The 16,019-nt window shown below is 43.3% G+C and overlaps 1 protein-coding gene across 1 annotated transcript in view; it reads left to right on the top strand.

Moving 5' to 3' along the window:
* PDS5B (PDS5 cohesin associated factor B) overlaps positions 1–15,753 on the top strand; it is a 225,703-nt gene extending 209,950 nt beyond the window's left edge. The window contains exons 29-34 of the mRNA XM_069758991.1: positions 6,315–6,377; positions 6,572–6,717; positions 11,637–12,191; positions 13,480–13,578; positions 14,435–14,573; positions 14,964–15,753. Coding sequence (XP_069615092.1) covers positions 6,315–6,377; positions 6,572–6,717; positions 11,637–12,191; positions 13,480–13,578; positions 14,435–14,573; positions 14,964–14,993 — 1,032 coding nt within the window. The 3' untranslated portion in view covers positions 14,994–15,753. The remainder of the gene's footprint in view (positions 1–6,314; positions 6,378–6,571; positions 6,718–11,636; positions 12,192–13,479; positions 13,579–14,434; positions 14,574–14,963) is intronic.
* Positions 15,754–16,019: the final 266 nt, after the last annotated feature.

Below are 16,019 nucleotides of genomic sequence, written 5' to 3'. Positions count from 1 at the left end.
GCCCAGATAAATGCAGCCCTGCAGAAGATTGACAAACGTGTGGGGGCTGTGGAGGAAAGAGTGAGCACGGCAGAAGACCATATAGTGCAGCTGCAGAAAGCGGAGAGGAAGTTTACTCAGGCAATATCGGAGCTGGCTGCAAAAAATGAGGATCTGGAGAACAGGTCCAGAAGAAATAACATTCGTATAGTGGGTGTCCCTGAAAAAATTGAGGGGAGGAATCCCACGGAGTATATTGAAAGCTGGCTCCTTGAGACCTTTGGTGATGCAGCACTGACAAAAGTATTTGCGGTAGAAAGAGCCCACAGGGTCCCACCGAAACCACCTGTCCCTGGAGCAAATCCCCGTACCATGCTTGCCAAAATCCTAAACTACAGAGACAGAGACATTATCCTGAGGAAAGCTAGAGACATGACGGATCTGACAATTGGAGGTCAAAGAGTTGCTATTTACCCTGACTATTCCGCCCTGGTACAGAAACAACGGATGATGTTCACGGGTATCAAGAGACGGCTGAGAGAACTGGGAGTGCAATACTCCATGATGTTTCCGGCACGACTGAGAGTGGTAGCGCTGGATAAGATTAATTTTTTCCAGACGCCGGAGGACGCTACCCAGTGGATAGATCTTAATGCTAAAAAGCTTAAAGGGAAAGGAGATTGAAAATGTGGGGTGGGTTAGTCGGGAGGTATTTTAATTCTTTCAAAAAGGGGAAAAAGAGATGGACTGACAGTACACTGGTAATTGAAATGTGAAGGTTGGAGGGTGGAGCTGGGTATTATTCAGGGAATGTACTGGGTGTGCTGATGCGGCGGAGAAGTACGAGGGAGGAAGGGTGTGCAGCGTACTAAAAGTTTATTTAGTTTCTTGCAGTTGTAATTTAATACAGGTTGAATTATATTGTTCTTCTAAGAATTGCGCCGAATTCTGTTATAAACGGTAGCGGGAGGCGGAAGGAGAAGGTTACGTTAACAAGAGTGTTCGCAATGGGTGATGGTGCCCCACTCTTGATAAGAGGCAGAATGTATAGTATTGGGGGGTGTGGGGGAGGGGGGGTAGGGGTAAGGGTGGGGAGGGAAGTTAGACAGCTCAGAACGGGAAGTAAAGACATAACTAAAGATGATGAGTCACATAATAGGGGACCGCTTTAAGATTTTGAGTTGGAATGTGAGAGGTCTGGCGGATAAATCTAGGAGAGCTGCGAGCTTGCAGTATGCGAAGGATCAGCGGGCTTCTATGATATGCTTGCTAGAGACGCACTTGATACAGGAGAAAGTGGATGTACTGAATAGACGTTGGATACAGAAAGGGTATCATTCTACCTTTTCGACGTACTCAAGAGGTGTGTCAGTGTTGGTGCCGGTGGGAGTGCAGTATGAAGAGGTGAAAGTATGTGTGGATGCTGAGGGTCAGTATGTGGTGATACAATGTATATTGTATGGAGTGAGATTGTGTGTGGCGGCAATGTATATTCCACCTCCATATTCAAGTAAGAAGATCAGGGAGGTGTTGGAGAGGGTGCAACGATGGGAACCACTACCACTCTTAATTATTGGGGATTTGAACAATATCTGTGATGACTTTTGGGATAAAAATAAGAACACCCAGAACAGGTCGGAGGGGCACACTACAACATTTGGTACCTATGTGCGTGAAATAGGCATGATTGATCTATGGAGAGTTAGACATGTTGGGGAGAGAGGGTACTCGTGCTACTCGCCGGCTCATGCTACGCTATCCAGAATTGATATGGCGCTGGGTAACCGCCTGTTGGACACAATGGTGGGAGAGGTGCGTTATCTGCCGAGGGCCCTTTCGGATCACAGTCCAATTGAGGTGGAGGTTAGGTTGTTGGGGACACGGACCGCAAGTGGGAGAGAATGGAAGATCCATCCTAACTGGTTACAGAGTATTGATTTGGACGGTATAGGGAAGGAGGTGACGGAATTCTTTGCTTTAAATGATGGGAGTACAGATGCTCTAACTGTTTGGGATGCAATCAAAGCGTACCTGAGAGGGTTACTATTTAGAGACATTAGTAGGTGTAAGAGGAGGACAAGGGAGGCGGAGAGAGTGGCGATGGAGGAGCTGAAAGCCGCAGAGGACGAGATGGTAGTGCTGGGGACTTCTGAGGCAGAGAAAAGGTTGAGAACAGCGCAAAATTGTATGGAAAAGATTCTGCTGGGAAAAGCTGAAAGGAAGCGGGAGTTTCAGAGGGTGGCTTATTTTCAGGAGGGAGAAACAGTGGGACACATGCTATCGGTGGTAGCCGCGGCTCAGCGTGGTACCTCGTATGTACATTCGTTGGTTTCAGATGGGGGGAGCAGGGTATCTGAAACACCTGAAATTATAAAGGTCTTTGCGGACTTTTACGCGGACTTATATTCCTCCAGGGTCAATGAGTCAGCCGGAGATACGGAGACTTTCCTTGAGAGTCTGGGTCTTCCGAAATTGAGTGAGGAGGATGGGGTGAGCCTCGATGCCCCTATCACCGAGGAGGAACTGAGTCGGGCGCTGAAGTCTATGGCTAATGGGAAGGCACCTGGGGTTGATGGGTTACCAGCCGAAATCTATAAAAGTTTGGAGGAAGTGCTGATTCCCAGATTAAAGTTAGTGCTGGAGGAGGCTGGATGCCAAGGGTATCTCCCAGCATCTATGAGGGAGGCTATTATAGTGGTTATTCCGAAGGAGGATAAGGATCTGGGGAAGCCTGAGTCGTATCGACCAATCTCTCTGTTAACCATCGATGTCAAACTCTTGGCCAAGGTGTTAGCTACCCGTTTGTCCAGCGTCATTGCTAGCCTTGTACATCCGGATCAGTCTGGTTTTATGCCTGACAGGTCTACAGCGGTTAATCTGCGGAGGCTGCATATGAACCTACAGCTGAAGTCTGACAACTGTGGCCGAAGGGTTATTGCATCCTTGGATGCCCATAAGGCGTTTGACAGTGTGGAGTGGGGATATCTCTGGCGGGTGTTGAAGTGTATGGGTATTGGTCCGCAATTTGTGGCATGGACTCAACTGTTATATTCACTACCAACAGCTAGAATTAGAGTGAATGGGGAACTTTCTCAGCCTATAAAGTTGGCCAGAGGTACGAGGCAGGGTTGCCCACTGTCGCCCCTTCTGTTTGCCTTAGCTGTGGAGCCACTGGCCGCTAAGATCCGACAATCGGATGAGGTTCCTGGGTTCAGATATGGGAGTGTTGAGGAGAAGATCGCGTTATATGCAGATGACATTTTACTGTTCCTGGCGGACCCGGATGAAGCCTTGAATGGGGCTATCGAGATCATTGGGAAATTTGGAGCCTTGTCGGGATTGAGGATAAATTGGGATAAATCGGTCCTCTTCGAGGTGGATGGGGTGGAGGAGAGCAGAAGTGAGCCATTGGGAGAGGGGCGGCTTAAGGTGGCATCCCTTTTCAAATACCTGGGAATATGGATCTCGATGCCAGTTACAGAGTTTTTGTATAGGAATTTGACTCCTCTCATGGGCGCCCTTAAAGCAAAAGTGGATGCGTGGAATAAATTACACCTATTGGTGGTGGGTAGGGTTAATCTCATTAAAATGGTTCTGATGCCCAAATTACTTTACGTCCTACATAATGCGCCAGTTTGGATTCCACGTGGGAAATTCCGGCAGATTAATGCTCTTTTTAGAAGCCTGATATGGGGGAGGCGGTACCCACGTATTCGCCTGGAGACGCTTCAGCGACCCAAGGAAGATGGAGGATTGGCTTTACCCAATCCTGAGTTATATTTTCTTGCAGCCCAGAGCCAGCATTTGAAGGGCTGGGCGCGGGGAGCGTCTACCAGTGCGGTACAACACTTGATGGAGAGGGTGACAAACCGAAGACCGGTGGCGCAGTGTCTGGAGGATGGCTCCTTGGGAGTATTGGGGAAATTATACCCAACTATGTTTTTGATACATAAATTATGGACCAGACTGCGACATATTCGGGGGGTTACGGGGCTGACTAAATTTACACCGATATGGCTTAATAATAATTTGGTTGAGTTTGCGGCTCTTGGAGTGCTGGCGGAGTGGCAGGCCAAAGGAATCCACTTGGTGGCTCAGATAATTCAACAACAAGGATTAAAGTCCTTTTCGCAGCTGCAGGGAGAGTTTGGATTGAGACCGACTGGGGAGTATCAATATGCTCAGATGAAACATGCCTTTAAAGCGCAAAACAAGGGCGGTGGTATTGAGATCCAGGAGGACATAGTTCTGGAATACGTATGTGGGGAAGGGTCCACAAGGGGAGTCATTACCACCCTTTATAAGGACCTTCTACATGCATATTTACTAGACTTCCCTCTAAAAGCGAGAGCGAAATGGGAAAGAGATTTAGGCCCAATGGAGGATGAAACCTGGGAGTCGGTGTTGGAGTGGGTTCCACGAGTGTCACTGAGCGAGCCGTATAGACTATCGCAGCTGTACATCTTGCACAGAGTCTATAAATCACCGGAAGTGTTGCACAGAGCGGGGTTGCGTGCGGACTCTGAATGCCCGAGATGTAAGACTGAGAATGCAGGAATATACCACATGATGTGGACATGTCCAAGACTGGTTGCTTTCTGGTTGGTGGTAATGAGCCGTGTGGAAGGGGCGTATAAATGCAGAGTGCCGAGAGATCCGATAGTGTGTATACTGGGACATGTAGAGGAAATTAGAGTGGATAACACCTGGAAGATAGCAATAGCTAGGCTATTATATATGGCAAGGAAGGTAATAGCAAGGAACTGGATCAAGGATGAGCCGCCTACAAGGGGTGAATTCCTGAAATATGTTAAACATGGTCTCAATTTGGAAAAGGGGGTATACAAAAGACGTGGGAAAATAGAAACGTTTGATAAAATGTGGTCTCCGTGGCTCGAGCTGGGATAGTAGGTATGGGAAATGGGAGGATGAGGGCCTCTGAAAGGAAGAGAGTGCTAAAGAACAAGCGGACATAAGTGATTCAAATGGCTCAAAGAGCCATCAATACTGGTAACAAAGTATAACTGGGTATGAGCTGTCAGGGGAGGGGGAGGTTTGGGTTTTGTTGGGATTGTTGGGGGTTTGGAAAATGTAAAAATTTTGTAATATACTGGAAAATGCATAAATTGTATTGTTCATATTCGCTTTCAATAAAAATCTATTTAATAAAAAAAAAAAAAATATTGAATGAAGGAGATGAAAATAGAATAAAATCTTGTCCTTTATTAGCGCATCATTAAAACAAGCTGACACGTTCCAGGCAGTACTGCCCTTAGTCATAGCTATAGCTAGGATATTCAAAAACACTTAACCTACTGATGTCTCAATCAATTTTACTTTTATTGGTATCTATTTTTATTTTTGAAATTTACCAGTAGCTGCTGCATATCCCACCCTAGGCTTATACTCGAGTCAAAAAATTTTCCCAGTTTAGTGTGGCAAAATTAGATGTCTTGGCTTATACTCGGGTCAGCTTATACTCGAGTATATACTGTACTATTTTTTTCTTTTGATCACTGTGATAGGGTTCATCACAGTAATAAAAAGGAACCAATAGGAAAAGTTTCCAATTGTTGCCAGCTACCGGCTGGCAGATCTTTGTGGGTGCACTGCGCATGCGCCCGCCATTTTTTATTCCTGGAAGATGATGACGAGATTGATCAGGAGGACCCAGGAATGTCTGAGTTATCAAGGGGTCTTGGGGGGGCTTCATTTCTCTACCGATTGCTCTTTTAAAACGGCGATGAGGGAATAAGTGCCCTTAGTGGCTGCCATTTTAATGCGTACGGGCGGTAGGTAAGTGGCTAAATCGAGACCAACTACTGGTTTGCTTCATGTTTTGCTTTAGATGCATTGTATCAATTACATAATTGTTTCAAAGCTGTAAAGAGATGTTAGTTTTCTTTATCCCCAACCTGTTTGATAACATCTTGGTTTGTTACACAGACAAACATGTCGTCTTCCTTTAACTTTTGTGTGTGCATCTACTGTTGAGCATATTTGTTCATGAGGTATTTGACCAATGACCACAGTCTTGATCAGCTTGTGACATTCATCCACCACAAGGCCCCAAATGTAAAACAAAAGTACTCTAGACGTTTTTACTTTTTTTTTTTTTTTTTTTGAGAGGGGCATTCCTATATAGTTGACTAAACTGTTCTTTTATCCTCAGCCTCTGGTTTGGGTCTGCATACAATCTTTTAGCCTTTGATTGGTGAATGGGGTCCATGTTTGCGGAGCTTTGTTCTATCGTACCTGTGTACTTAGCATAGTTTGATGTATTATACTGTATCTCTGTGCGAAAATCTTACCTTGTATCTTTGGTTCTTCCACAGAATTTTAGCAACACCAAAAATTATCTTCCTGCCGATATGAAAGCATTTTTCACTCCTGGAAAGGTGAGATATTGAGTAATCATCACTTTGCTTCATTATAATTATAGTAATTCCAGTCGCTCCAATTGGACTGACCTTTGTGCTGCTGTCTGATGCTCTTGGCGATGGTTTGTATTATAGTATTTTGTCTTTTATGGTTTATTGTATAAGGTTCCGGTAAATTTTGTGTTTTGTTTTGAATTGTTTTATGTTTTCAGCCAAAGTCCACAAATGTTCTTGGTGCAGTAAACAAGCCACTGTCCTCAGCTGGGAAGCAAACACAGTCCAAGTCATCAAGAATGGAAACTGTCAGCAATGCAAGCAGTGGCTCTAATCCAAGCTCTCCTGGAAGGATTAAAGGGAGGTATGGAAGAATATCAATCCTATCTTTTTACCATGTGCTCGCATCTTCCCTGACTGATGAGTGTATGTAAATAGCTGCTCCTTTACCAGACCTTGCTCCAAGGCATCAACAGAAGTTTTATAGTACGGTAGTCACATGGCAGCCAGGACTTGCATATTACTGGCCACATTAGTCCTGATGGCAAATTCCATTTAATTAAAGTAAGCGTGAATATCATTAAAATTGTGCATATGCAGATTTTTGTATCTGTAACTTTAAATTGAGCATAGCTGACTTTGATATACAAAAAAAAGCCCAATTCATCCTTTGCGTTTTCAAATTATTTTTTATTTTTTTTTTTGCCTTGTGACATTCATTGTTGTTTTGTGCTGGTTTCTTAAAAAATTGGGCATGCAGAGCTGATAGATTTTATGCAAAAATCAAAGATGTACAGTATACACATTCAAGTGTTTTTTTGCGCTAAATAATATCCCCTGCAATATTAATTGATATAACTTGCAGTCTAAATAGGATATCATAAATGCATACACATTGCTGTGGGTTTAATACAAATGGCTACAGGGTAGAAGGTCAGAGTCAAATTTTCCACAGACAGTAAGCTGACAGCTGATGGTAAAGTTATTACCTCTGTGTGGCAAGTGAAAGGACTGTCCAATGTCCAATTTCTTGTGAAGATGGTTGAAATATTGGTGGGTAGTCCCCACAAAGTGGAGGTTAGTAGCAGTTAAATGTAGATTTCTTCCGGAGCTCTGTCCTGGCCGGTGAAGGAAACCCTGACGAAGGAAACCGAGCGTTTCCGAAACGCGTAGGAAGCGAGTGGTCCATACTGTGCTCCGTACACTATCACGTGACTCCTGATGTCAGATAGGGTCCTGCCAGCTGTACACATGCCACAGGTCCTTTTTTGTGAGTTACCTGCACCGCTACAGGATGGAGCAACAGGAGTGTCTGCCACCGGCCGGGACCGTGCTCTGGAAGAAAAATACATTCATCTGTTACCAGAGCCTTCAGATTGGACACCCTTACCTGTATCGCCCTCCTGTGGAACCTTAACCTAGTTTTAAGCGTTCTTCAAATATCCCCCTTCAAATCCATTCAGGACATCACATCTTCCGTCCTCTTCTGGAAGGTTGCTTTTTGGTATACATCACGTCCATCTGATGGGTATCCGAGCAGGCAGCTCTCTCCTGTTGCTCTCTGTTTCTCGTCCTCCATCAGGATTCGCCACTGGAGTCTCTTTGCTTCCAAGTCTACCATTGCCCACTGGATTCAACAGGCCACCCCCTCTGGGAATGATGTCTCACTCCACCCGGGCGGTTGGAGCCTCTTGGGTCGTTCACCACCAAGCCTCTGCAACCCAAATATGCAAAGCTGCTACCTGGTCATCCCTTCACATGTTTGCAAAGTTCTACAGAGTACATACCTAGGCTTCAGCTGATACCGGCTTGGGTAGAAAGGTGCTGCAAGCGGAAAGCACCTGACCTGATTTGAGCAAAATATTCTGTTTCCTCTCTTGGTACTGCTTTAGGACGTCCCATGGTTACCTGTGTCTCCCAATGAAGCGATAAATAAAGAAGGATTTTTGGTACTCACCATAATATTTCTTCATTGGGGAACACAACTCACTCCCTGGTCCCTGGTTTTGTGCCTATGGGCCTCTGTGTGGCCTGTATATAGTGAAAAATTGCTGTGACGGATTAGTTTTTTCGAATGACGGCGACAGATCTGTCGCTGTCCGTTTTTTTTTTTTTTTGTTGTTTTTTTTTTAGGCCGTTGTCTCCGGCCGCCAGACAAACAATTTTTGAAGAATCCAGCAAACGACGGATGAAACGTGAGGCCATCCGTCTTCAACCCCTTCAAGTCGCGGCCCTTTTCCGTTTTTGCGTTTTCATTTTTCACTTCCCTCCTTCCCAGAGCCATAACTTTTTTATTTTTCCGTCAATATGGTCATGTGAGGGCTTATTTTTTGCGGGACGAGTTGTACTTTTGAACGACACCATTGGTTTTACCATGTCTTTTACTAGAAAACGGGAAAAAAATTCCAAGTGCGGTGAAATTGCAAAAAAAGTGCAATCCCACACTTGTTTTTTGCTTGGCTTTTTTGCTAGGTTCATTAAATGCTAAAACTGACCTGGCATTGTGATTCTCCACGTCATTACGAGTTCCGAGACATCTAACATGTCTAGGTTATTTTTTTATCCAAGTGGTGAAAAAAAATTCAAAACTTTGCTTTAAAAAAAAAAAAAAAGTGCCATTTTCCGATACCCGAAGCGTCTCCATTTTTCGTGATCTGGGGTCGGGTGAGGTCTTATTTTTTGTGTGCCGAGCTGACGTTTTTAATGATAGCATTTCGGTGCAGATACTTTCTTTTGATCGCCCGTTATTGCATTTTAATGCAATGTCACGGCGACCAAAAAAAACGTAATTCTGGCGTTTCAGATTTTTTCTCGCTACGCTGTTTAGCGATCAGGTTAATGCCTTTTTTTTATTGATCGGGCGATTCTGAACGCGGCGATACCAAATACGTGTAGTTTTTTTTTTTTTAATTGTTTTATTTAGGATGGGGCGAAAGGGGGGTGATTTAAACTTTTATATTTTTTATATTTTTTTCATATTTTTAAAAACATTTTTTTTTTTTTTTACTTGTGCCATGCTTCAGTAGCCTCCATGGGAGGCTAGAAGATACATAGCAGCGATCATCAGATCGTTGCTATGTAGCTGAAATGCAGGTGTGCTGTGAGCGCCGACCACAGGGTGGCGCTCACAGCAGGCCGGCATCAGTAACCATAGAAGTCACAAGGACCTCTATGGTTACCTTCCTGATGCATTGCCGACCCCCGATCATGTGACGGGGGTCGGCGATTACATCATTTCCGGCCACCCGGCCTGAAGCGCCGGTTAAATGCCACTGTCTGCGTTTGACAGCGGCATTTAACAGGTTAATAGCGGCGGGTGAATAGCGATTTCACCCGCCGCTATTGCGCGCACATGTCAGCTGTACAAAACAAATAAAGATACACGGATATTCTACTCCAGCATGACGCTGGAGTACTCTTTTTGCGCTAAAATTTGAATACTTTGAAAAGTCGCAAATGAGGAATTGGGTTAAAACATCTGGATAAGGAAAACAAAGTTCAGATTGTCAAGAAAAAGAAAAGCACACGGAACCAAGACAAGTTAATTTGATAAGGTGCAAATTAAAAACGAATCACACGCATAAGTCCTTATTAAAAGTTTTTACATTAGACAAAATACGCTAAGACCATGATATAAAGTTTCAGTATTTAAACACAAAACCTAATGTTGCCACAGATTCCAGGATCATGTTCATACTTTCAACATGCCAAAATAATGTCTGAATAATGTACGGGAAAAAAAAAATCATATTCTCACCCTATATTCAATGTTTTCTAAAATTGGACACCTAATGATGCCACTTAACAATTTAACAGCTGCACTTGTACATTAAAGCATAATGTTTCAGCTATAAATATGACGTGCATTAACGTGCAATTTTGGAAGAGTCTGATCTTGGTAAAGCTTTAAATGCAGAATACCTCTTGCATAAAAGTTCGATTTTCAGGCATACCATGTTTTTATACATACAGTAATTTGCAGAAGTTTAAGTAGGTATAGAAAAAAATGTTGAAAAGTATGTATGTGGAAGTGTAAAATAGTTTTACTTTTATCAATTAAGCCAGATAGCATGAGCAGGAATTTACCAAATGGTGTGACTATGGGCAGGGGATAAAATGTGCGACTGCCCCTATTCGCAAAAAGTGACTATGGGCAGGGGATAAAATGTGCGACTGCCCCTATTCGCAAAAAGTGACTATGGGCAGGGGATAAAATGTGCGGCTGCCCATATTCGCAAAAAGTCAGAAAGCTGTTCTCGTTCTCTCTCTCTCTCTCTCTCTCTCTCTCTCTCTCTCTCTCTCTCTCTCTCTCGCTCTCTCTCTCTCTCTCTCTCTCTCGCTTTTTCTCTTCCTCGTGCGTTCTCTCCCTCGCGCGTTCTCTCTCTCGCGCGTTCTCTCCCTCGCGCGTTCTCTCCCTCGCGCGTTCTCTCCCTCGCGCGTTCTCTTCCTCGCGCGTTCTCTTCCTCGCGCGTTCTCTTCCTCGCGCGTTCTATTCCTCGCGCGTTCTCTTCCTCGCGCGTTCTCTTCCTCGCGGGTTCTCTTCCTCGCGGGTTCTCTTCCTCGCGGGTTCTCTTCCTCGCGGGTTCTCTTCCTCGCGCGTTCTCTTCCTCGCGGGTTCTCTTCCTCGCGCGTTCTCTTCCTCGCGGGTTCTCTTTCTCGCGCGTTCTCTTCCTCGCGGGTTCTCTTTCTCGCGGGTTCTCTTTCTCGCGGGTTCTCTTCCTCGCGGGTTCTCTTCCTCGCGCGTTCTCTTTCTCGCGCGTTCTCTTCCTCGCGCGTTCTCTTTCTCGCGGGTTCTCTTCCTCGCGGGTTCTCTTCCTCGCGGGTTCTCTTCCTCGCGGGTTCTCTTCCTCGCGGGTTCTCTTCCTCGCGGGTTCTCTTCCTCGCGGGTTCTCTTCCTCGCGCGTTCTCTTCCTCGCGGGTTCGCTTTCTCGCGCGTTCTCTTCCTCGCGGGTTCTCTTTCTCGCGGGTTCTCTTCCTCGCGGGTTCTCTTCCTCGCGCGTTCTCTTTCTCGCGCGTTCTCTTCCTCGCGCGTTCTCTTTCTCGCGGGTTCTCTTTCTCGCGGGTTCTCTTTCTCGCGGGTTCTCTTCCTCGCGCGTTCTCTTCCTCGCGCGTTCTTTCTCTGATTATTCAGGAAAGTTAGGCTAATAGGAGCATGTTAATGTTTTACACCCTTTGGGTCAGTTGAACCCTGTATGGGAGCAGTAGATTATCATTGACTATCACTTGACAGCTTAGACTCTGCATGACATGTTAATGTAATCTTTATTTTTATTTTATGGAAAGACTTGACAGCACCGAACTTGACCAGAGTGAAAATGAAGACTATTCAATGATGTCTTCACCATTATCAGTGAAGAAAGGTGATAAGAGAGACGACTCTGACATAGATAAGCCGAGAGGGCGGAAAAAGCAATCTCTTCTAGATCAGGAGGACAGTTTAAGCATGGATGATCTCTCCAAATCTGTTCAGGAATCAAAACCCAGAGGTGGCCAGCGAGGTAGAAAAAGAGCAGCAGCTGTTTCTGAGTCAGACGACCAACCGTGGCCAGATAAAAGGATAAAAGAAGACCTCCTCGAGTTTGAAGATGAACAGAATAGCCCACCTAAAAAAGCAAGACGTGGAAGGCCACCAAAATCTGCTAAGGGAGTGACTGCTAATAAAGAAGAGCCAGCACCAAAGACTCCCAGAAGAGGTAGAAAAAAGGCTGTCCCGATAGAAAACTCCCAAGATGATGAGGAGGAAGCACTTCATATCAGTGAAGAGCAAGATTCTGAAAATGTAGAACAGAAGAGAAAAGGCAGGGGTGCAGCAAAGGGACCTCGAAAAGCTGCACAGAAGTAAGTGGAAATGTTTTAGAATTCTGGTTGAATTGTGGGTAGGTCTTAAGTTTGGGTCTCTATCATACTGCAATATCACTTTCATGAATTTATCTTGAGTTCACCGCTTGTTCCCATCGTACTCAGTTCAGATGTGGCAGAAATCCAGAGCAAATTACAGTACAAAACCTCTAAATGGTTTAGCAAACGCCATCCACATATAGCATAAACTTTCAGTAAGCATGTTGTGGTTGTCAAATCCACATCATGGTCATTCTGTTGCAGAAATCATGATCTTAATAATAACATTTAATATACAAAGAGGACATCTACGGTGACTGAATAGCAAAATGGCTGTGGAGATTTAGCTGTGAAATCTAAGCGGATTCATTGAAATGTGCCACATGTAGCCTTAGGCGATATTCAGACAGTGGTTTTGAGGCACTGAAAAATTTATAGGCCCAAGTTCAGGAAATGTGTGTTTTTTATGTAATTTTTCCCCCTGATGTTTGTTTGAAAGTAACTTTGATTTTTTTTTCTTAATCTAAAGAAGCACTCCCACTCTTCTTATTTTCTAAACCAGTGTAGTGTAATGTAAGTGCAATAATATAATCTCCGATTGTCATCTTCCCCGGTTTCCAGCGCCGCTTCGGTCCTCTTTTGGGTCACGTGATAACTCCTCCAACTTGCCGATCACGCTGGTCTATGTGCTTTTACAATGTAAGTCAATAGAGCATCAGAACTATGTCATATGATAGGCTTACACTGTAAAAAACTTCCAGCTCACGCCTAGAGATCAGCGTGATCCGGCAAGTCTGAGTAATCGTCACGTGACCCAAAGACTGACTGGAGCGGCGCTGGAAATTGTGGAATACAACTATTGGTGAGCATATTAATGTATCCACATTACTCTACATATGCATTTATGCAGATTTAGCACAAAAAAAGGCCCTGGGAGTGTCTCTTTAGTTTCCCTCCTTACCTCCCAAGTTTTTTTTTGTTTTACTTTGGAATTGATGTGTCAAATTTGGACTGGATTTAAGACTGGATTCAAAGAAGTGGGATGCACTTTGTTTTTTTTCCACCTGGTGTTTTTCAAATCCTGAAGAGGGAAAAGGAAAGTGCTTGCAAAAGTAGATTATCATTAAAATAAATACAAGTCTTTCAAGCATTTTTTAATCAACTTTTGAGGCGGTTTTTAAATAGATTATGCTAAAAAAAAAAAAAAGATTAAACTCTGTAAGAACAGAACATAGTCTTACACTTGTGCTGCATGATACGATGGTACTAATAAGCAACTTTCTTTTAGATCTGACCAGTCAGAATCAACTTTGGAGACACCTCAAAGTACGCCACAGAAAAGACGAGGCAGGCCTCCCAAAAATCGCCCAGTACAGGAAAAGAAAGGGTAATTTATTCAACCTCTCACCCCCACACTCCGTAATTGAAATGCATTTGATGATAAAAATGATGAAACATTTTTGTTATAGGGCTTCATTAAACATTTTTCACAGTTTGTCTTCTATAGTCTATTGCTGGCTACAAAATAAGTTACCTGAAAATCAATCAGTGACCTCATTCTGACACCACATCTGAGACCACATCAAAGTGGAATGTGCAAAGAGGTTGTAAAAGCAAAACTGTAAAAAAAAGAAAAGAAATGTAATGAAACCCAGTTGCAAACAAAATTATAGGCACAAATATATGCATTTAAGTAAAAAATAATTGTCCCCAAGGGTGGACAACTCAATTTCAACTGAAGAAATGTTGGCATGTGAGTAAATGAAGTTGACCACTTTCTTTAGGGTTTGTCTAAAAAGGTCTAAAATTCGATGCACTGTTTTTCTTCGCTTTAAATCCTTTTTGTAGCTATAGAGTGGCTGTCCGACACTGAATTCCTTTTCTTAATTTAAGCATGGATGATTTTAATACAAGCAGAATCAACACCTCTGTGGATCCAGAGCAGGCCCCTACAGAAGTTTGTACCGGCATCTAGTCATCTGATCGTACTGTTGCCTTTTGGCGCAGCCTGCAATAGATCCACAGAAGCGCTGGGTAGTGAATTTGCCTCTATTTTATTGCTTTAGAATGGTCCAAGCCTAGAAAACAAGTGTCATACACCCCCTTTAGATGATAAAATGTATACAGGAGCTTATAGCATACGATTCATACATAAGCGTTCTGGAAGTTCTGTCGGATTGTTGTGCTTGTTTGGCATGATAGGAAATCCCAACCTTTTTATTTTTGCATGTCAACCTTTTTAGTAATGTAGGTCGGCCGCGAAAAGTCATAAGTAAAGAGCCCGATTCAGATGAAGAAATGGATGTATCTCACAATAGCCCAGCTTTTAGTGATGCATCTCGGGAAGAGAATTCAGATGAGGAAGAAGTTACACCTGCACCTGTAAGTTCACTAGTGTCAAAGCGTATTGGCATTTCATAATGGTTGTCCATCTACGAATGTCTGTGTCACAGGTCAGACCCCAACTGATCATAAAGTAATGGCATATCCTGGTGATCTTTTTATAATGGGAGAATCCCTTTAAGAAACTCACTTTAATTGTTTTTTTTCCTGTAAACTTTATAATTGTCTTTTTTCCTGTAAAATTGGTGAAGTGGCCACCAAATTTGCCTCATGATATAATTGTACATACATATTAATTATTGAATACGGTTTGCTTTTATACGACTTGAATTGGTACAGCGTCACGGAACAATACTTTTTGTTTTTTCAGCAACTATAATTATTGAGCTGTGTGCAGGTTACAGATGATTAATTTTAATCTGATCACAGGTACGGCGTCGATCTGCTAAAAAACGATGAAGGAACAAACACAGCTGTCTTGGAAGAGATGTAGATGATGAAAAAGGACTGGGGCTGTTCATGTACACAGTGGGGCCATGCACTGACAACGAGAATGAATTTCATACCCCTACAACTCCAGCCACAATTGTTTATCATTCGCTGTGGATATTTTGTGTGGTTTGTATCGTGTGCTGGACATGTAGACCTTAAATCTGTACATAATTCTTTTTTTATGCTTCATAAAGTGCTTGTATAGCTTTTATTTTGCAGCTTTAACTGACAAAAAAAAATGGATGGCCATCTGAATTTCCAATATGACGGATGAAAATGAAGCAATATTTGCCATTGTGTGTGTAGTAATTTCTTTGGCCTTTTACTGTGAAAGAAATCATTATGGAAAGTGTCATATTTTATTCTGACATGGTTTTGTTGTAAGTCAAAGGGTCTTTCAACTTTCAATTATTTAATGCTCTGTGAACTCTTGACCACATTTTTTGGTCTTTCATGGTGCTCCCCTCGATGTTTTCATTCTTTTTTTTTTTTTCTTAGGGTTTTCGTTATTTTTTGTTATTCAGAAACCTGATGTTCACTAGGGTGACACAACCTGACCTGGTTAGATTGCTGCCATTTTTCACCTCAGTATTGTTGCCAGACCTGGCTGGCTGTATTGTGGCATTGCAAAACTGTATGAAAAAAAAAAAAAACAATTTTAAACTATTATAATTTTTCAAAGTGTTTGTGCTATGAAAATAATGTATTAAAGACGCTACCTATTTTATCCCGTCTCTAGTTTGTTGTAATTTGCATTTTCATTTGGTGCATTATTGGGCTCCTAGAATTGTACCCCTGTTTAGGTAGAGGTAAACTTTGCTTGACATTGTAAGACTGCTCAGGAGCGTTAGAGGTGGAAAGTAAGTGACACCAATGGTAAAAGAGTTAAGGTACTGTCACACTAGACGATATCGCTAGCGATCCGTGACGTTGCAGCGTCCTCGCTAGCGATATCGTCCAGTGTGACAGGCAGCAGCGATCAGGCCCCTGCTG

The sequence above is a fragment of the Ranitomeya imitator genome, chromosome 3, assembly GCF_032444005.1.
Source record: "Ranitomeya imitator isolate aRanImi1 chromosome 3, aRanImi1.pri, whole genome shotgun sequence".
NCBI classification, from domain to species: domain Eukaryota; kingdom Metazoa; phylum Chordata; class Amphibia; order Anura; family Dendrobatidae; genus Ranitomeya; species Ranitomeya imitator.
Note: the sequence above shows the minus strand (reverse complement) of the source record. Positions and strands in the feature narration are given on the sequence as shown.